Below are 21,603 nucleotides of genomic sequence, written 5' to 3'. Positions count from 1 at the left end.
TCTGGCAAAGATAGCAGCAAACCTCATTCCCTGCGCCTCTCCCCTCGCAGACAGCACACGGGGAGGCATTTATTCATTAGGAATCTGCTGAAGCATGCAATGCCGGAGGCTCTGGTCAGGGCTAACATCTAGAGGTAACTTCGGCACGGCCACATCTGTGTCTGCATGCCTGTGCACAGGGAATTCTGCGTAATGCCTGCACAAAATGGCACGAAATGCTGTTCTGCTCCTGGTTATCACAAGTAAATTTTTCCCTCTGTGTTCCTACTGTGCTGGAAAGGAGATCTCTCTTCCAGCGTGGTCCATATCCAGCCACCAGCACTGCTGCTGTGGGCTGCAGCCAGAGGAGAGCCCCAGGGGGGGAATCCTCCAGGGCCAGTCCGTGCCCAGGGCCAGCTCGTGCTGTGCTGGGAGCCACTGGAAGGGGCTGCTGCTGTACTGACACCCGTGCTGCTGTGCCAGCTTCTCAGCAGTACAGGCCATTTCAAGCACATCAGCTTTTAATGTGACAGTAAACGCTCCCTGGGCTCACAGGCAGGTGTACCAAATCTGTCAGCAGCAGCAGAACACCATCGGAACAGGTCCTGAGAATAAGCTCCACAAGGAACTGGGGAGCTGTCAGACCCACGTCACTTCTCCATCGCATAGAAGGACATCCTTCCAGCCTTCCCCTCAATGAAACACAAGGGCTGGGCACGAGGATGGCTGCTCAGAGCAGCCCCTACCAGAATGAAGTAACCCCACTGCAGGTGCTTTGGTGGGGGAGCAGAAGGCAGTGGGGCTGCTGCTTCATTCTGAGAAGCTGCTCCGTGCCCTGAAGATGAGCATGAAGCAGAATGTGTGCGCATGAGTATGGCAAGTGAGTCGATAGTGGGAAAAGTTTATTTGAAGCTTTTCACTTTGAAAAGTGTGGCTTCAGAGCCAGCGAGTGCTGCACTGATCACCCCAGTTCTGCGCAGGGATTTGCGGAGTTTGTCCTCTTCCCCCAAGCACTGCGGGGCTGTTCCCAAACGATGGCGTTCGCTGCCCAGGCGCTGTTTCTGTGCGCTTTGCTCCATCCCTGGATGCTTAAATTGAACTCAGCATCACTGCCACTCACTGGACTGGCCAGGAAAAGCAGAGCACAGCACAGCTCGCTGCTCCTGGCAAGTGCTGCAGCTCGTCCTGCTGCGGTCACCTCCGCCTCGGCCGGGGAGCAGGCGGCAGCGCCAAGCCTGGACCACGCCAGCCTCCTGCACGTGGGCTGGAAAACACCCAAGGATTTCCCCAGCTCCAGGCAGGAGCAGAGCAACACTTTCCTTAGTATTCTTTGAGGTGTAGGAAAAGAAAGTCTGAAAGAAAAAGCAGCTGATGTTTGTGTGTGCATGTGTTTAGCTCTACAAAATGTCATTATAGCAGCTGACTTCAGCTGACCTGAGTGAGCTTGGGCTTTCTGAAGTCACATTGCCTGCACAAACCTTCACATTTAGTATTAGTAAAGTATTTGGTAAGACAGCACACTGCTAAGAAATTATAATTCCCCCTCATCACCATCCCTCCCCCCCCCCCCCCAAAAAAAAAAAAGGTAAATAAAGTAAAATGCTGGCATTTGCCAGTAACTAAATTTGGATTCAACATTGCAAATAAACTCCTCTGAGAAACATTTTTTTCCTTCTGGACCTTAAATAGAAGAATACTCAAAGATGGTTTTGGTCCTTTCCAACTTTCCTTGCTTATGTGAAAAAAAAATTGACAGTGTTGTGTACCTTGGAAAAATGTAGTTAAAAGCATCTCCCAGTGATTGGCAGGGCTCTTACTCTGCTCTGAATGCAGAGGTGAGCGGACACCAAGAGCGGCTGAACTCCTTCAAATTCCCCACATTTCTTCTCCCCCAAAATAAATCCCCAGCAACTATGTCCAACGAAATACAATTTGTTATTTTGCTGCTATATGGAGTATTTTAAAGATGAACTGCTCTTAAATAGACAAAAAACAATCAAACAAAAAAACTTTATTAAATAGACAAATTCTACTCCAGGATTATTGCATTTCATAGGAAACAATCATTTTTTTCCTGTCACTATATATTTATTTTTTTTCCTGTTTAGCTACAATCACCATTACATGTTTTTTGTGTTTAAAAATGTGGCCAAGCACTAAAATATTTAGACCTGATCTTCTCTTTATCTGATTTCTGTCACTTTGGAGATTACTCAAATCTGTGCGTCCCAGGATCTCTGAGGATGACTGTAAGCAATGTGTTTTCCTGACCTCGTGTTTATCCATGTATCACAATAATTGTACTTCAAAACTTCCTGGTAATTAACTTTGCTACGGTTATTCACTGCCACCAGAGACCTAATTCCTTTGTGCACTGAATACAAAGAGACTATATCAGTTTTTAAGACCTTTGACTTTCTTCTACACTGTTTTGGGAAGCCTCAGGTTTGCCTGTGGACATCGGCATAATCCTGATGTCCCAACTTATCCATCACTCGTGGGCATCTTGGGCACACGAGGATTTACAACCACGGCAGCAGGTGCAGCGGGATATTTGCCTTTTCTCCCCAGGTGGCACTTGCCATGCCGTTAGGGTGGGGAACCAGAGCAGTGCTGGTGCTCTGGCAGACACAGACCCATCAAACATCCCAAGTTGAAAGGGACCCGTATGGCTCATCAAGCCCAACACCTGCCATCGAGTGACTTTGAGCTGTGCAGCTGAAGCGTTGGTGTGTCCTGTGAAGTGAGGCTTCATAAAAGTTGCCTTACTTTTGGAGGGAGGCTGGATGCTGCTGGCCAGAGGCCTGCCCAGCTCCCTGGCACCCAGCTCCCTGTGGAAGCTCAGCCCTGCATGGAGGAAGGCTCCTGAGGCTGCCCTGCCATGGAGGCTCCCTGGGGCCTTCCCAGGCTGTGGGAAGGAGCTGCCATGGTGGTGGCAGTGCTGGTGGTCGTGGTGGTGTATATGCCTGGTGACAGGACGAGGGGGAATGGGCTTAAGTTGCGCCAGGGGAGGTTTAGTTTGGATGTTAGGAAGAACTTCTTTACTGAAAGGGTTGTTAGGCACTGGAACAGGCTGCCCAGGGAGGTGGTGGAGTCACCATCCCTGGAGGTCTTTCAAAGACGTTTAGATGTAGAGCTTAGGGATATGGTTTAGTGGGGACTGTTAGTGTTAGGTCAGAGGTTGGACTCGATGATCTTGAGGTCTCTTCCCACCTAGAAATTCTGTGATTCTGTGATTCTGTGTGTGTGTGGTGGTGTCACCCCTGCTGTGGGGCTGCTCTGGGCAGGCTGTGAGGGCTGCAGGGCCCCCTGCCCTCCCCGTCTGCCCCACGTTGGGAGCACACCTTCAAGCAAGCCAGGGCAGGCTATCAACGCAGTACAGACGCGGGCAGCTGCTGAAAAACCTTAAAGCACCGTGACGGGGGGGGGGCTCGGTTCCCCTGAGGGGCTCAGCCCGCTTCCCCCGCGGGGCACCGGGCGCGCTGCGGGCGCCGTCCCCTCGCCGTGCAGCGGAGGCGGCTCCGCTCCCTGCCCCTCCTCAGCCTCTTCCCCAACCCCTGAAACACCGAGGGCCGCCCGGAGGGGCCCGGAGCCCCCTGCCATGCCCTGCCCTTCCCTTCCCTGCCCGGCCCGGCCCGCCCCACGCGGGCGGTGCCTCAGCGGGGCGGCGCCTGGGCTCGCCTCAGCCGGGCTGGCACTCGGCGGCGGCTGGGAGCGGAGCGGGGCTGTGGCAGCCCCGAGCCATGCAGGATGCTGCCGGGCCCCGCAGCCCAGCGGCCGCCGCCGCTGCTGTGGCCGGCGGAGCCCCCCTGGGGCTGGGCGGTGCCGGCGGCCGCCGCGGGGCTGCTCCGGCTCGGTGGGGCTGCCCCCCATCCCCATCCTCCTCCTCCTCCTCCGCCACCGCTGCTGCTGTCCGCGCCGGGCTGGCACGTCCCCTGCGAGCCGCTGCTGCCGCTGCTGCCCGCCGAGCACCGGCACCACCGCCGGCAGCTGCTGCCCGGGCAGGTAACGACGGGACGGGGCCGTGGGGGCTGTGGGGGCTCCGTGGGGCTCCTCCGCAAAGAGCCCGGCTGGGCGCTGAGCCGCCGCTAGAGGTACTCCCAGCCGCGGAGCACCGGCATCTTCCACCGGACCTGCGGTGTTTTCATCTCTTTTTTGTTATTTCTTTAATTTTTTCTTCCCACCTCGCGGCTGGGACCCCCCCCTAGCAGGGCTCGCCGCCCGCTGCCCGTGGGGCTCTGCCTCCTCCGTGTGCTCGCAGGGCAGAAGCACGCCCGGCAGAGCCCGTGCCCGCTCCCGGCTGATGTTCTGGGTTTGTTCGTGAGGTTTTTTGGTCATGCGGAGAAAAAGCCGCGGTCTGGGGGCGAGCCGCAGCCCCCCCGCCCGGCGCTGCTTTACCGGGGATCGGCAGGGCAGCTCCCGATGCCCCTACAGCGCCTACAGAAACCCAAATGTATTTGGGGGCTGGAGAGGCTTGGTTCTGAAATGTGCAGTCATTTCTTCTTTAATTAAGAAACCATGAAAAGCATCGGTTTAGTCGTGGTGAAATCCCTTTGTTAACTTTTCTCCCTGTTTTTTTTTTTTTTCCCCCCTCCCTCAGTGGATATTCGGAGGCCATCATTCTCCCGTCATAGGATTTTCGCCGTCGTCGGGTGTGGAATTTGTGCCTCTCTTTCCCCCTGTGTACGCATCCACGGTGCCGCCTCACGCTGGGAAGAACTGGATGGATAAAAGGCTGCCGAGCTGCAAAGTAAGTCCGGGTCTCGTATTCTGGAGGGTGCTTAATGCTGGTGCATGCAGGCTGTGCGAGCCGAGGAATAGTCCTGGTTCTGGAAACTGCAGCTGTGTGCAGGAGGGCAGGGGTTTGTCTGGGAACCCCCCAGGGAGGACGAATGTCACGGGGTGATGGGCAGAGGAGGGCACTTCTAGTGTTAAATCTTCAGCCTTGTGAAGTTGTGCAAAGAATAAAATATCTTTACTATTTATCCATGCTACGCTGAGTGAAATGCTCTAGCTTCGCTCCCGAGTGGGATTTGAAGGGTTTCCATTTTCCCCTCCTGAGCACTTCCCCGTTTTCCTCAGGAGGGGACATGGGGGTGCAGCGCAGGCAGCCCTGTCTCTGGGATCGCTGCCAGCCCCGGGGCTGGCGCCAGGGTTTCGCTCACGGTCCCAGGCCCTCGTGCTGCCCATCGTTATTTACATCCGTAAATTTAACTAGCTGAATAATTGAAACGAGGCTTTGTGACTGTGCGTTCCCATTTCCTTCCCTCGTCCCTGTCACTCCAACCTAGAAGATGACTGAGGTCTCTGAATTGCAGACAGACGTGCTCTGCAATAGCTCTGTCTGAGGCACAATTGGCTTCAGTTGTTATTTTCTGTTGGTGATGCTGCATAAGCTGATTATTCATGTTCAGAGCCAGTTAATTTTCTCATCATCAGCTAAACACTGTCCACAATGCTTACGGAGCAGCAGCGGTCTGTTCTTGTAAGTTTGTCCCCAAATTGAGATACTTTCCGTATCATAACAATGAGCTAAAGATTAAAAAGAAAAAATGAGAAATAGAAGTGAGAATAAAGTATCTCAAACCTTAATGTTTTTATTTGTGTTGGACAGATATACTTAAATAATGCATTTGCTCTGGACTCAGCATGGATACATCCTGAGGAATCAAGACTCTTCCAGGGAAATGAGAAGCCTCTATTAATGACAAATCAAGTAGCTATGGCTATAGCCAGGCCAGCTACTGCCTCCAGGCCTCTTCCCACAGTGGTGTTGGCACCTCAGCTGATACCAGGTTAGTAAATAATTAAGTATTTACCGCTTTTTATGCAACTCCAGAGAGGCATAAGCCATTTTCTAAAGTAAGGGTTTCATTCCATTCATTTGAAAATCTCTCAATTGATCTGGAACCTTGATGGCAGAGTGCTTTTCATCCCCTAAATTACTTTAAAAGAAAGAAAAGAACATATTAATTATAGAAGATTGCAACAGATGATTCTGTAGCTGGTTGTCTACTTCCAGAAAGATGGGGCAAGCCGCCCTCGAGATACTTGGCTTATTTTCAATTAACCAGAAAAAAATAATACTGATAAGAGTTCGTGTGTGATTCTTCTATTTGCTGTAAGTTGTACAGATTTGATGTGGTTTGTGTAGACAGTAATCAGTAGAGAAGAGTAACTGCTCCATCATCTCATTAGAGCTCAGTTATGCTCGGTGATATTTATGAAATAAATGACATTAATCCACATAACTCGGGTGTGTCACAGCTGCTAATAGAAAAGCTAAGCTTTGTGATTGGAAGAGAGCAAAGCGTGCTGCCATAAAGCTGAGTCTCTCTGTGAGTTGCAGTATTAATTTGGAAGAGCAGTTGTCTCACAGAAAGGATTAAGAGCTACAATGCTACTGATGCTTAAACCAGTAACTTACGTTCTGAAATTCAGGATCAGGATATTCTTAATGGTTTGCCGACTTTGTTTCTGTCGTGGATGTAAGGTGATGGTCATTTGGTTGGCAGAGGAGCCCTCATTCCCTTGGTCTTTGCTGTGTAAGGCACTCTGTGTTTTGAGCCTGTGTAGCATGCAGTCAGTTTCTTGTATTTTTCCAATAAGACGGAAATTCAGTGCGAGTGTGCTGGAAGAGATTACTGTTTGGGTTAATTTGCCAGATTGATTAATTAGCGTGTTGAACAACTCCGATCAGCTCTGTTTTGAAGTTTCCAGCAGCCCTTTACAGTAAGCTGTGCTCGGTCCTTGCCACAAGCAGGCAGTGCTCGGCTGCGGGGCCGTGGCTCTGCTGGGAGTGATGGCAGTCGTAAGTAGGGACACCACGGGTGAGAACCCATTGTGTTAATGCATTCCCACCTGGATGGGGTAGGGAACATCTGAGCGGTGTTCCCAGGCAGGATGCATCGCTTGAAATGCATTCTTAATGACAAATGCAGCGGTGAGGAAGGAGTTTGGCATAGCTGCATGAATGCATGTGTGGCGGATGGGTTGGAAGCCTGCTACCTGGTAAACTGGCTCTAATTTATGTGCTGGCTCTGGGTCTTGAGAGAGCTCTGTGCTGAGCTGTCGGCTCAGGCAATGCAGCAAAGGCTGGGAGTTTGACATATATCTTATACTTACTCTTTGTATTTGAATTATATATATATATATCTGGTAGCAGATGAGGAGAGCTCACGAGGCAGAGCAGGGTCTTCCCAGCCGAACGGCAGGGTTGTGATCCCGAAGTAGCAAGGGGAAGCTGTGTTGTCGCTGAAGATTTCCTTCCTGGTGAACAATATGTGCACAGCCAGGCGTGTGTTGACAGGTCTTCAGATGGATCAAACTGGTGCTGATCCATTTTCTTCTTATTATCCTCCTGCTGTAAAAGGTTTCTGGTAGAATTACCCTGAATGGCATCTTTTTTTCCTGCTGATACAAAGTCTGTCTGCTGTTAATTCCGTCACTGACCTGTCACTGCTTACATTTCAAATTGAACTTGGGGAGCGACCAAGTTGCGTGGTTGCTTATTTGGTCTCTCCTCGGGCTCTGCCTTTCCCCTCTTTTCCCATCTCCTGGTTGTTTTCCCGTTGCCTTCTCTGTTCAGGGCTGTGTCCAGCACTGTGCTCAGCGCTGCAGCCTCACCTTCCTCTCTGCCCTCAGTTAAATGTACTCATGCTACATCTAATTCTAGTTGCTGCTTTTACAGGACAGGCTTATGACAGAGCCTTTTTTCTGCTCGTGTCTCTAAATTTCTCTTCCAGCCCTTTTTCCTTCAGTGTATGGCAACTTCTTTGACTACTGCAGCTTCTCTCTTGAGCTCCTTTCAGAATGCTGCTCTTAGGGCTGTGCAGCACAGGCAGAGGTTGCTGGTGGTAAAACTCCTGACTCATTCACCTCTGCAGGTCTTACCCTTCAGGCTCCTTCCCCGTGCCACTAGCAGCCTGGCACGGTGCAAGCCCCTGCTTTTCTTCCAGGAGAGTGCTCAGCATTTGCTGCCCTCCTTTTCAGAAAGCTCTCAGTGTTCCCCTTCAAGTGGGAGAGGAGCAGGGGAGGGTGTGAAACACCCCCCAGCTAACTTCCTAAATCTTCCCATCCCTCTCTAAATGTTTTTGTGACCGATGCAATCCATGCATCAGGTGGATGCTAATCAAATGATGTGCTCTGAGGTCTGTGTGCTCCGGAGCTCGTGAAGGCAGACGTGTATATTTATGACCCTGCTGCAAGAATGGGAAGATGATATCAGTGCCTGACAGCCCGATCAGGAGCTGCTTCCAAACATACTTAAAGTTCCTAGGAAGTGTTATGGCAGTACTTGAAGTGTTTCCTATATAATCTTTACAGTTAATATGAAGAGTAATAAAAATACTGAGAGCAAATTGCTTAGTTAAGTGGTTTAAACGCAGAAGTTAATAAGCTTTTTGCAGGCTACATGGCTGTATTCGTTTTGAAAGCCTATCTTACAGGCAGGTTTGCCTTCCACAGTTATCAGTAATGATATAATTGTTTTCTCAGTGTATCAGCAATGTTACAAAGATAAAGGAATGAGGCTTTGGCGTTTGGTGAATGGTAATGCCCGTAATTTCACAGCTGTGAGTACGAGCTACTAGGAGGTGTTATTTTCTGCAAGAGAAGGAAGCTGCTATTATTCTCCAGTATATTACAAAACATGAATTTATGTGCTTACAATTTTGTGTATCTAAAGTGAATAATGGCATTTTATTTTCCCACCCAGAAGCGATAGCTGGTTTTATGTCTGTCGGGCTCATTACTGTAAGCGAGGAAGGCAGTGTCGAGGTGTTTTTGCGGAGGAAGGATGAATGCTGCTGTCGCCTGCGGTGTGCTGCCTGCCACGTGGACGGAGTCACAGCTGGTTTGGACCAAGTCAGCCATGCCCGTGTTAGCTGTGCTGTCTGGCTTTGCTCTGCTGAAGGAGCTTCCTGGAAGCTTTCCTCAAAGCACCGTGAATTAGCTGTCCTGGGTGGCTAATCTGTTTGCAATGGGGTCTTTGCCTTGCGCTGAAGCTTTTGGGTTTCAGCACTGAGCTTCCCGTGGGGAGCAGCATCCGCAGGCACGGCTCTGCCTGGGGACAGGGGTGCAGAGGTACAGAGATGCACGTTACCTTCCTCCTGCTGCCTTCTGCACGTCCCTGCGCGGCTGGTGGCCTATGGAGGGAGCCTTGGTTCCACTGTTCAGGTGGAAGCTGTAGCCCTCTGGTCCTTGATGTTCGCTGCTTTGCTGTTACCGATGGTAGTGAAGCTGCTTTCAGTCCCTGCAGCTTGGTGTCTCCGGCTTTGAAGAGCACTGCTGCCAGCAGTTCCCTGGTAAGCTAAGTGTTCCTGCTGCTGCGTGGAAGAAGGTTTTCACGGGAAAACCTGGGGAGCAAGCCTTTCATCTTGCCTTCTGCAAGGGGAGGTTCAGGAGGTACAGATGGAAGTCTTGTATCTCTCTAGAAGTGCTTTATGAACCACAGCGAGCAGAGCCCACCTGGGCAAACACCGAAGCTGGTCCCACCTCTGCTCGTGTGCTCCAGCTGCTGGCACGTGGAGGGGGAGTGAAGGAGGCATCCTGGCTGAGGACAGCAGAAACCCAGAGATGTTGTTACGTTGAAATGATGGGTTTCAGCCTGTAGCTGTTGAAATCTGTGTATGGCTTCTGCTCGCTGAAGGGTGACTGAAATGTGAGGTTAGCTGTGTGGTGCCTCCTGTGACCGCGGGCACGGTCCCACATCGCACAGCTCAAAGTCCTGTAGGGACTGGAAGCTTCCTGGCTCTGTAGCAATGCCACTAACACCTTGTCTTGTGCTGTGTCTGACAGCATGCAGGCACTCTGGCAGCACCAGCAATATAACATCTTCCCGAGGGCTGTAGTACTGTGTAGCTTCCAGCAGAGCACCTGTGGACAGCCTCGGGGATTGTGCAGGGAGATTCCTGGGCCTGCAGAGGGACCTGGGCATCCATACCTGACCCAAATCCTGTCCGCAGCCGGTGCTGAGAGGGCCCAGAGCTGAAGATTGCTTTCACTAGTGCTGCTGATGGCTGATTGAATAAAGGCTCCCAAACTTCTCTATGGGCGAGTGTCATGGGCAGTGGCCTAGCCCAACAGTTTGGGGACTTGGTAGCCTGGAGAAAGTGGTGTCTGCAGGAGCCTCAGTGGAAGTGGAGCCTGGGTGCTGCCTTCTGCACGTCCTGCTCAGAGCTGAGTAAACTCGGGCATTTCATCATCAGTTTTCATTTTGAAACACTTGGCAGTCCTCAAACAGTTTTTTTTTTTTAACATATTTCAACATAAATTGCAGTTTTTTACATGTTTTGTGTTGTACTGGCCCTGGTACTTGCCCAGAGAGGTTGTGGCTGCCCCATCCCTGGAGGTGTTCTGGACCAGGTTGGGTGAGGCCCTGAGCAACCTGATCTAGAGGGTGGCAAACCTGCCCATGGCAGGGGTTGGAACTGGGAGATCCTTGAGGTCCCTTCCAACCTGAGCCGTTCCGTGATTCTACGGACTCCTGCAGCAGTAGCTGCTAGGTTATGTGCAGAACAATACGTGATGGGAAACCTGTGGGAGCCTTGTCAGTCAGAGCACTAAGTGCTGTGAGTGGATACTGAAGAAGTGAAAGCCTTTTAATTGCTTTGATCTTTAACAAAATGCTCTCAGTGTTTTTTTTCATTGGGGTCAGTCTAACCTGGAATGAAGACTTTGTGTTGGTCTCCTTGACGGAAGTTAGTCTTTTTAAAGCAGATTTTTTTTTTTATGGAAAGATTTTTCAACAGATGTTTTCCACTAAGTCAAAGTTTCTTTCCTTCCCCTACACTTCAACGGGGTCTCTTTGCTCAAAACCAGTCACATTGCTCTTTCATCCATTGATATTGACAATCACAAATATCAGAAAGATGAGTTCATTTATAATTTCACAAAATTACTTTAGCATTACTGATCCTGTGTGGATTAGGATTATTTGATCCTTCCTATTAGTATTCATTTTCTTTCTTCTAATCCCACTAACCTTTGCAGAGCTGAGCCAGTGCCACAGCAAGTATCTGTGGTAGAATTTGTGTACATATACAGATAGATGATTTCAGTTTGAATTAAGACAAATCTATAAAGGAAGGTGACTCCTTTATATATAAAAATTTGCTCAATTTCACTTCGAAAAGTTGTATGGTTCTGAGCAAATTTGAAATACATGACACAAAAGACCTCTGACCTTCCCTGGTTTCTAAACCAGGCTGGATTTGAGGCTTTTAATGCCAGGAATCCTGTACAAAGCCTGCAAGCTGGGAGATATTTATCTTGCTATTCTTCTCATGCTTTCGTGTTGGCAAAGGCACAAAAAGAAAACCTCTGTTTTGAGTAGGCTGTGAAAAGATGGGCACTGATGGGACACGGCATGCTTCTGGATGCACTTTTCATCTCTGGTACTGGAGAGGGGAGAGTTGGCTGGAGAGGGGGCTGAGCCCACAGCAGAACGTGTTGGGGAGCAGACTGGGGGATGCGGATACCCCGGCTGTGAAAGCCAGGCTCAGACCTGGGGTCTGGAAGAGCCGAAATGTTACAAAAGCCTGCTGCGTTTGTGGACACAGAGAGGAGCACTGAAGTCCTTGGGAACACTTGACTTCAGTGGCACTCAATAAATAAAACAAAAATATCATGAAATTTGTGTTTTTTATGGCTCTTCGTGTTACCTACCCAAACCAAATCCAAACCTTAGCCCCAGTAAGATGGGCTTTCACTCCAGTCATGTAAATAAGGCTACATGCAACATGTTTATGGCAAAGGCCTGTAGTCCTGACCTGCTTCTCATGTTTTCCTACCCGGTCCCAAGACCCCATTGTACAGAAATTCATCTCTCCTGGGGCTTTGCGGAGGCTGTCAGTGTGTGTGAGGAGCCAGGTCTTTTTCCTACATGTGGGCCTAAAAAGTGAGCCATTAGTGGTGCTGTTACTGGCAGACGTGTGCGATACCAGGTAACACACATAAAAGGCTGCGTTTTTTTCTTCCCTCTTGGCTTCAGAAGATAGGGAAATCAATATGTTTTCCTTTGTATTGGGATAAATATACTATTTAAGTCAACCCATTGCTTCGTGATATTGATCGATAAGCGCTGCTTCAAGCTGCTCAGCACCTGAAATTTCGAGCCATGTGCACTTCAGGCAGCAGGGCCAGCAGATCCTCCACAGCCTGAATTCTGCAAGAATAAATACTGGTATTACAAATTTATGTGCTGTAGGCCTTCCAAGTGTTTGTGCTGGATGAAAAGAAGCTCAGTGCTCTTCAGCAAGGCCGCGGCCTTCCCGCTCGCCAGCCATCGTGCGGCGCCTCAACGTCGCTGTGACAGCCCGGCCTGCCAAGCAGGGGGCAGGCAGAATTGACAGAAACAGGTTCAAAAAAGTGTTTTATTGTTACTAGTAAGTATACCGAACTTGAGTGGGTGGTTTGTATGTATCCTCTTTAGAGCTAAACTTACTCCTGTGGGGAGTAGGGGACTGGAAGGACATCTTAGTCTGCCAAAGTGCAGCGGTCCTGTTGAGTCCATGGTACCAGAAAATATCTTTACAGTGATAGAGACCCAAGCAGAGCAAGAAAGGACAATATATAGTGTTTTATCCCAACGGTGATTATATAAAGGACAATATATAGTGTTTTATCCCACTGATGAATGAAACAATAAGAGTAACTTATCTTTTCAGTTGCTGTCAATTTCAGGGTCTGAGAACATTCCTTACATGTACTGGTCAGTATCATTACATGTATCTAGAGATAGGATAAGTATCTATATTTATTATTGAGATGATACTCCTGTTCAAATTTAACGTTTTTATGATCAGTGTCCTTTCAATGCTATCGCTTATATCTAACCAATGTTTTTTATCAGCCGATGATCCAAGGTGTGGGGTTTTCAGAAGCACCGTGTTGGAGCAGGGCTGAGATGTTTTCTCCTGGCACCCCGTGGTGGCCGGGCAGCTGTCTGCAGGGAGGTTGTGCTGCGGGCACAGCTCAGGGAGAGGGGCTGCTTCTGGATTTCTTGAGTAAATTGTCACGTTTTGTCCTGTTGTGTCATCTTACCTCGTGTTTCAACATCTGCACTGCATCGCGGGCCAGGGCAGCCTCTGATACCGCTGCTGTTGGTCCACGAGAGGGCCTGGAGCAGCTGACGAGGTGAGTGCTGTGCCCTGCCTGGAGCAGCAGGGCCCTGGGTGGTGATGAGGTCTGAGGCACAGGCTCATCTAGGTTGGAAGAGACCTCCAAGATCCCCCAGTCCCACCTCTGACCTAACACTAACCAGTCCTCCACTAAGCCATACCACGAAGCTGCAGTCCCTGTGCACCTTTCCTTGTCCTGTTCCCCCCATTCTGTGGCTTGTCCTCCAGGAGGGAGGATGGGACAGCGACAGCCACTTTAACTCATTTGAACTACATTCTTTTTTTCCATATCAAAAGACAGTTGTTGTCAGTTTTAATACTGATAATAGTCTAATAAGTCTATTAAGGAGCTGTCATCTCAGACGTTATTATCTCTTTTTTTCTCTTAAAGACTCTGCAGATGAAGGGAAAGGGAATAAGGGACAGTAAACAATAATTCACACTTGAAACGCTTTGTTCTTTCTTCTGGAGTTGTTTTTTCACACGTCTTCAGAGGAAGTGCTAAGTGTTTTATGACAGCTGTTGCACGAAGCTAAGTGTCCCAGGCACCCCCCTGCTCCCTGTGCCTTGGGGGCACCGTCTCCCTGTGCTGCTCTACGAACACCCATGGGGCACACCGGGGTGCAGAGCTGCACGCCAGCACTTCATCCCTGCTCCCCACCTGGCTGCCAGCAAGAGCTCATCAGGGAGCTCTCTGTGACAGCTCTAATGCTTGTCAGAACTTATTAACCCCAGGCTGGAGCGGTAAGTGGCAACCCTGCGCTGCAGAATAGGTCCCCAGCCAGTGGACTAGACCCGAGGAGTCATCTGGTGGTGGTGTGGTGTTGTGCAAAAATCCCTCTTCTAGCCTTCAGCTGGTTTAGGCAGCATCAGCTGGGATTCAGCGAACATTCCTGAACTGTCTTTGTAATCACAAATGATAGACTTCTTATTTTTTTTTAGATAGTAGCTGGGATTGTGCCTACGTAGGTGCAGCAAATTCAGTAGCAGATGGACTGAGCAGTGTACTGGTGCCCAAAGAACAGCGGGGTGCCTGTGGCCGGGGCTGGGAGGAGGGAAAGTAGCTTGAGCCTTGAAAGAAACAGGGGTAAAGGCAGTTATGAGTAAAGTAAAAAATACATTTGGTTTAAAAAGAAGTAGAAATGGTGTACCTCCCTCTGCAGGTGAGGATTAAAAGCTCGCTGTCACTAACTTCCCTGACTCTCAGGTGAAGGTATTTAACCAACCTGTATTTAATTGGTATTTCATTTCATACAACTTTCGTAACATGCATTTCTGCTGACAGTCTTCAAAATACCTATTGCTTTAAATGTACATGGGAAGAATTACAAATTCCTTAGGATGCTACACAGTACTTGGCAGTTTTTTCTGCTAGTACCGAGTCCTTGTGTTCTTTTTGTAAACTACCAAAGATCGTTTGCATAGGGTTGAAATTTTTGGCAATTGGAAAGCTTTGATAGAAATTGTGTTGTGTGGCTCCATACGTTTGGTATCCACATATGTGGAGAGAGAGGCTTCAGCACGTTGACGTGGGACGCCATTTGTGTCAGAATTGTCTTTCAGTTCTTTCAGGTGGAAAAGAAGAGGCAGCAAGGTCAGTGTTTGAGTTAGTGTCCAGTTGTCCTCACCAGCAGGAGGTTCTCCTAAAGCCACAGAGCTCTTACAGAGCCTTTGTTGGGCACTTGCAGGAGCTAATGGACTGAAAGGGGAAAAAAGCAAAAACAAACAAACAAAAAAGAGGCATTTGAGTAGGTCCTTAAAAGAAGTGAAAAGGAAATACATTCATGTATTTTTCTTTCTTCAATGACAGCCAAAAAGTTCAAAAAGGTCTTTAACCTGTTTGATTTTTTTCCTCCTCTTTTATTTCTTTAATTTAGATCTTTTGGGAGATGCTCATTTTTGGGGAAAGATGTTCTGTAGGCAGAACTGAAGAAACAGACTGAAGGACAATCTAGCCAAGTGTCATTTCAAATGTATTAAATTACACGCACAGTAAATTTGCACAACACATGCCTATATATGTGTTTTTTCTAAAAGAGAAGGTCTCAAATTAAATTACCCTTTTTTAGAGGAGTGGGTCTTCATATCTCACAAGCATTAGTAATACTTAGCTTTGTCTTGTTAAATTATTCTTTTTTTCTTCGAGGCAGAGAATCTTGTTTCAGTTTTTTAATGTTGGACCATGCTGATAGCCCAAAGCTGGGCTTTGCTGTGCCCCTCCATCCCGCTGGGTGCTGCAGCCTGGCCCAGGCCCGCTGTCCTACAGCCCCTGGATGTCTGTAGCCGACTGGCCCAGGTCTACCACGTGGAAATAGGTCGTCCACATCAACAGGGAACTGGATTTGGTTAAGAAACTTAAGCAGATGATGCTGTGCTCGAATGAAAGAGAAGGTGCAAAAGATACAGCTCCTCTCCTGTGCGTGTAGACCCTGTCCCACACAGATGTGCGCAGGTAGATATTTGGGGATCGCCCATCGTTCACTGAGCTGGGCTTGCTGCCCTGTTCCGTCACCTTCACTGCATTTCACCACCTTTGCTTAATTGTCTCTGAATAATCTCTTCACTGCTGCTTCAGCTGCTCTCCAGTAGCATCACATAAAAATCTCAGATGTCTCCTGTAGTCTGCTTGCTGGAGAAGCAGGGACGGCAGTCGGGAAGAATAGCCAAGTGGCTTTTATACCACCCAGAATGCAGCATGCCTTGGCGAAAACAGATCTGGAGAAAAAAACATTGCTATTTTTTTTTTCCCCTCAAGTGTATATTGGTGATGGTATTTTACTACTACTTGCAAAACATTAGGCTCTTGAAATTCAAGTAAATGAAGTCATTAAGTGTGATTCTAAGAAACCCTTCCCAGAACTTTTTGGAAATGCTTCCAGCAGAATCGGCTTTGTTCCTGAGCAGAGCTGCTTCTCTCCAGCTATGCCGAATGCAGAAGAAAATCCCGATCTCTGAAGGATGTCCTGGGCCAGGTTCCAATTGGAGTTTGCTTTGGAAATCATATTTTTTCTTTGAGCCTGATAAATTGCTGAGATGGGTTGCTCAGTTGACTGCAAAGGAAGAGATGGGCTTGATGACCCCCAGGCACCCTGCTGGTGATGTACTCTCAAGTATTAACAATTACAGGGGTAGTCCTTGCTTGATGGAATTATTTAGTAGGAGAGAGGGGGAGAGAACCTCATCAAAGGCAGGGAAATCACCGAAACTTCTCTTTCGGCTGACTCATGAAACTTTAATAACGGAATTGATGAAACTTTAATAAGGAAGCCCTGCTAACTCTACTGCTTCAAGAGTTTTACTCGTCTGTGCTCATAGAAGACTTTGGCTGTCCAAGCAGAGAAGACTTCGGTTATTTCGCTGCTTTCCTGGGCTCTTTGGGGGATTTGCATCTTCTCCAAAATAAGAATCAATTGAGAAGTAAACAACCTTGCGGCTTGTGTACCCTGTAGGAAGCCAGTAGGAAAGTAATTTTTCCATGCAACATTAATTTTCATAAGAGTTATGGAAGACGATTTGTTGATTTCTTTCTCCCCACCGGAGGCTGGCTGGGATTAGCAGGGAGTGCGATTTCTTGGGGGCGAGGTGTTTAACCTCACCCATGCGCTGTGTTAGCTCTCAGGTGAAGAAACATGAAAACTGGTGAAACGGCTGGAGTAGCTGGACACTGCTAGTTTTGAAGTTTCCGTTGTGACGTTGGCAGAATAATCTATTTTTTAACTATCGGTGGTTGAATGGTTAAACCTTTAATATTGTTTGTTAGTGTGTGTGTTTTTGCCCGCATGCCTGTCCTATTAGTGCATGTGCAGGTATTTTAAATGGGTTCTGCTTGGAATTGACAAATGCAGTAGCGATAATGGAATTTTTTCTGTGGTGCTTGCTGAGAACATTGACTTCTGTTCTGCTAAGAGAGAGAGAGCTTATTTTGTTGGCAATAATTATTACGAAGAGTTAGAAGCAAAGCTGCCAAAAGTTAGCACAATAGATAACCTCAAGAGCCCCAATTAGCTGTAACCAAAACATATTCCTTCCAAAACACTGACCCACTTTTCTCCCCCAGTGCAAAACAGCACTTGGCAGCTAAAATGCAAAAAGTTTCAGGTGTGTGAATGCAGAATGAATCCCTGGGTGAGGTAGCAGGGCTCCAGAGCTGGGCTGTGGCTTGCTGGGGGTGCGTCCACCACCTCTGACCGTGGCAGCACCCTCCTTGCCCAAGGCACGATGCCGAGCTGCCTTCCCACCTTCTGACGTGTCCTGGGCCCGTGCCTGGTGGGCAGCAGGTGCTCTGGGGCCAGGCAGAGGTACAAAAAATCTGGGAAATGTCTGAAATGCCTGCTGTGATGTGTCTGAGCAAATAGGTTTTTTTTGCAGAGCTACAGTTGGCTCTTACTGCCTGAAGGATTTCCACATGAACTGCAAACATTTGCTAAATAACATAATAAGCTAATGATTGCTTAATTTTTGAATACATAGCTGAGTACAGAGGGAGTAACAGCTGGTGTTTGTCAAATTAGTTTCTTTCCTTAAGACTTTTTACTACTCATTTTCTTGTTTATTTAGCATACTTAGACAAGATTGAGCTCTAAAGGTCTACCCCTTAAGCTTGTTAGACTTTAAGGTAAATCTTAACAGTCAAAAGTGAATTTGAGCCTACATTTGGTGGACAACTTCAGAGTTGCTCTGTAAGATGATCAGAATTTTCTGCATGGCGTGGTTTCAGGATGAATGTTACTATTACATAAAACTTGCAGAACTCAGGTATTTGCTGGCATCTACCAGGACAACAGTCCAGCAGGTAGCACTAACACTGGATGCTGAATATAACAGGCAACACAAAGATTCAGATGTGGAATCAGATGGCTTATATTTAGGAAAAGTCAGAATCAGGCTGTTCGTGAAGAGCTGTGAAGCCATGGCAGATGAAGTAAATACCGGTCGATACACTCAACCTGTTGACTTCATTTATTATTGATTTTTTCATTTAAATTTAATAACTGCACAGCTTATGTATCACCCAATATTACTCTGCTTTGTCCCTCCAGGTTATAGTGGTATGTTCACGTGCATGGGGTTTAAATATCTTAAAATGCACTAACCACAGGCTCGGACTTGGAATGATGGCAGTGAGGTGGGCAAGGGCTCTGGTGCCTGTGGTGCTGCACGAGTCCCATAGCCTTGGACAAGGCATTGTATAAAATAAAACATATTTAAATGGTGATATTACATGTGCTTTTTGCAGAAAACTCAAAGGTTTTGAAAGCAGTGTTAAAGTATTTTCAATGCCTAGCATCTCGTGAAGGTGGACTCGTGTAGTGGAAGCCAGGTGGAGGACGTTCCATGTCGTTGTGCCACCTTGTGTTAAAACTCAAAATGCTGAAACCATTCTGACGTAAATCCACTGGTTTCCAATTGACAATAAAATGTCGTATCTCATTCTTCCACAGGTGGTTGCCAGAATAGCCTTAAACCCGTCAGCAGCAATCAAACCCTCGCGTTGGCCGCAGCGGCCACTGCGGCGATGATGTCGGTGGAGTCTGAAGGCCCTCAAGGACCTTCACCTCCGAGCATCCAACCCTGCCACGTGCTGACCTTCTCACCTATCAAAATTCCGGTGTTGACTTCGCCTTTTCCAGGTAAGACTACTCTTGTTGGCATTAAGAAGCAGCTTATTATGCTTTGCAACGGAGAGAGGCTTCCGTGTATGAGCCTTGTTGTGTGCCCTGAGAAATATTGACTAGTTACAAGTGTTTTTCTGGAATTCGAGTTATTTTTTCTGGTACTGTTTAGAGGTGCTTTCTGAAAGTGTGGTAATAGTGAGTTCAAAACTCTTATGCGTTAGTAGTTTTTAGATGTGCTTTGACATTTATGGGTATTATGTGAGTTGAGCTGCATCCTCTCTCACATCTGTAAGAAAACACGGCCTTAGTGGCACTCAGCCTTTGCAGCAGATCCTCAGGTTGTGGTGTTGGCAGCTGAAAGGGATCTGCTAGAAAAAGAATCATGGAATATGCCAAGTTAAAGCGACCCAATGGGAGCATCAAGTCCAACTCCTGGCTCCATGCAGACCCAGCCAAACCAAACCCTACGTCTGAGAGCGTTGTCCTAGCGCTTCTTGTACTCTGGCAGACTCGGTGCTGTGCCCACATCCCTGGGAGCCTGTCCCAGTGCCCAACCCCCTCTGGGTGCACAACCCTTCCCTAAACAGCCTGACCCTCCCCTGTCCCAGCTCCATGCCATTCCCTCGGGTCCTGTCGCTGTCCCCAGAGAGCAGAGCTCAGCGCCTGCCCCTCAGCTCCCCTCGGGAGGGAGCTGCAGGCCGCCAAGAACTGCAGATGTACAACAATATTTAAGACAGGTAGGTGGTTTGGCTGTTTATAAAGTATACTGGAGGAGTGGAGCCTTGGTTTTCTACATTCGTGATAGGTTTGGATGTGTTGCTTAGTGGAAAAGCTATTTTCTTAGTGTGACATCACTTAACAGCTTTCTGAACGTGATGCCCAGGGAGATACTGGGGCATCCCTAACCTGCTGTGGAAATCTGTCTGATTTAAGTCTTTGGGATAATATTTGAAACTATTTGTGCTTTGAATGCTTAAGTATATATTTTTGAAATACAGTATATCAGTTAAGTTTAAAATTTTATTTTTGGTGCATTTTGCATTTTTTTTGATGCTTGAAGTGTACCACAGCAAAATACAGCGAGATTAAAATTTGGGGAAAGCGTGCGGTTATGATATTGGCTGTTCAGATGAGATCTTTGTATGAGAAATGTATCTCAGTGATTATTGTTCCTGTTGAGCAGTCATTAGAACCGTTCAGATAAATGTCTGCTGAGGAAGTACGGCAGCGTGGTTATCTTCAGGGAGCCTGAGGAGCAAACGTTCCCGTCGGAATAAAGCCTGTCAGACTGTAGGACCGGGCCGTACTCTCTTCAGAATATTGTCCTGGTTTGAGTGGCCCAAAGGGGGGGTTCCCTGCTGTGTGGTGTGGGACAAGGACTATGGGGTGGCTGTCTGGGGGAGCTGCCGCTGCTGGGTCTGGCTGGGCACTGACTGGTGGGAGAGGAGCGATTGCGTTGTGCATCCCTTGTTTTGGGTAGATGTTACATATCTATTTCTCTTCTGTCCCATTAAAGTGCTTTTATCCCACCCCCTGTTCTCTGGTTCCCTCCCCATCCCCGTGGGGATGTGGGCGAGTGGCTGTGGCGCTGAGCTGCCTCCAGGCTAAACCACAGCAGCCCTTTGGGTGGCTGTGGGTTGGGATAACAACGGATCTGACCAGATTTTAATATCTGTGGGTTGTTCAGGCTGGCATGGTCCTGTTGCCATGCCTCCTGCCTGTGTTTCCAGCTTTGTGTGAGGTTAACCAGCTATTTAAGAATGCCACCCGGGGCAGGACGGCAGCGGGTGGCAAGGTGTGTGGGAGGACGTGGGCAGGTATTTATCGGGATTGTCGCCTCCCATGGCTTTGGAATTCAGCCCAGAGCAAACGCAGGATCCTAAAAAGATGATAGAATGTTCTAGAAAGGTATGCCCTGATCTGCCCTGGGGCTGGCTGTGCCCGTCAGATGCTCTCAGGACCGTTCGGCTCCGTCAAGAGGAGGCAAATGCCTCTGGGCCTGGACCTCTGGTTCAGGCCCCACAGCTGAACCAGAGCCAACCTGTGCTGGTATCAGCCGTCCCTGTATTCGAGGAGAAGCAGTGGATTTGAAACCAGGTCCCTTAGTAAAAGAAGAAACATGACTAAGAAGGGGAAGGAGGAAGAAGAGGACGAGGCAGGCCACTCCGAAGCAGGCCCATCGTGGGAGCAGGAGGAAGAGGCAGAGCTCATGAACGAGGCAGCACCTGCCTGAATCCCTGTCCCTGGGTCACCTACAAGATACGCAGAAAGACTTCAGTCATCGTCCAGGGGAGCATGTTGTCACCTGGCTGCTCCAGCGCTGGGTAGCGGGGCCCAGGCCTGGAATTAGGGGCAGGGAAGCCAGGCAGCTGGGGTCCCTCTCTAGGGCAGGGGGTTGGCAGAGCTGGTGGCACTTCCCACAGAGCTCTTTGACCCACAGAGATTATTGTGCCTCTTTGCAAGCGAGCATCTTGGAGGAGAATCCAGAGGGGAAGAAAATCGTTCTTCTTCCATGCCGAAAACCAAAAGTGGATGCCAGCTGTGTTCTTGCTTGAATTGAGATGCTCGGGCGCTCCTGGAAGAAGCAGTCGCAGGACTTGTGATTTACAGCTGCACTAGCGAGCCCTGCGTGAGTTGTGTTAGGCGTGAGAGAATATTCTAATATCGTGGAGCTCTGCCGCGCAGATAACTGGCTCAGCGCTGCAGTGATAAACATGTCAGGCCATGATAATTGTTGCTTTCCTTTCGAACGAGTGTGTGATAGGCTATCAACTATCATGCTTTGAGTGCCTGAGCAATCATCCTATTATCAATCTTTCACAGTAAACCACACACTTCTGGGTGTGTTCTCCTACAGAATATATAGTAGCTTTTTAGAAAAGAAAGCT

The 21,603-nt window shown here is 48.5% G+C and overlaps 1 protein-coding gene across 1 annotated transcript in view; it reads left to right on the top strand.

The window, feature by feature from the left end:
- The first annotated feature begins 3,576 nt into the window (after positions 1 to 3,576).
- TCERG1L (transcription elongation regulator 1 like) overlaps positions 3,577 to 21,603 on the top strand; it is a 70,178-nt gene continuing 52,151 nt past the window's right edge. The window contains exons 1-4 of the mRNA XM_068689299.1: positions 3,577 to 3,984; positions 4,580 to 4,729; positions 5,594 to 5,774; positions 18,542 to 18,730. Coding sequence (XP_068545400.1) covers positions 3,730 to 3,984; positions 4,580 to 4,729; positions 5,594 to 5,774; positions 18,542 to 18,730 — 775 coding nt within the window. The 5' untranslated portion in view covers positions 3,577 to 3,729. The remainder of the gene's footprint in view (positions 3,985 to 4,579; positions 4,730 to 5,593; positions 5,775 to 18,541; positions 18,731 to 21,603) is intronic.

The sequence above is a fragment of the Anas acuta genome, chromosome 7, assembly GCF_963932015.1.
Source record: "Anas acuta chromosome 7, bAnaAcu1.1, whole genome shotgun sequence".
Classification (NCBI taxonomy): Eukaryota; Metazoa; Chordata; class Aves; order Anseriformes; family Anatidae; genus Anas; species Anas acuta.
Note: the sequence above shows the minus strand (reverse complement) of the source record. Positions and strands in the feature narration are given on the sequence as shown.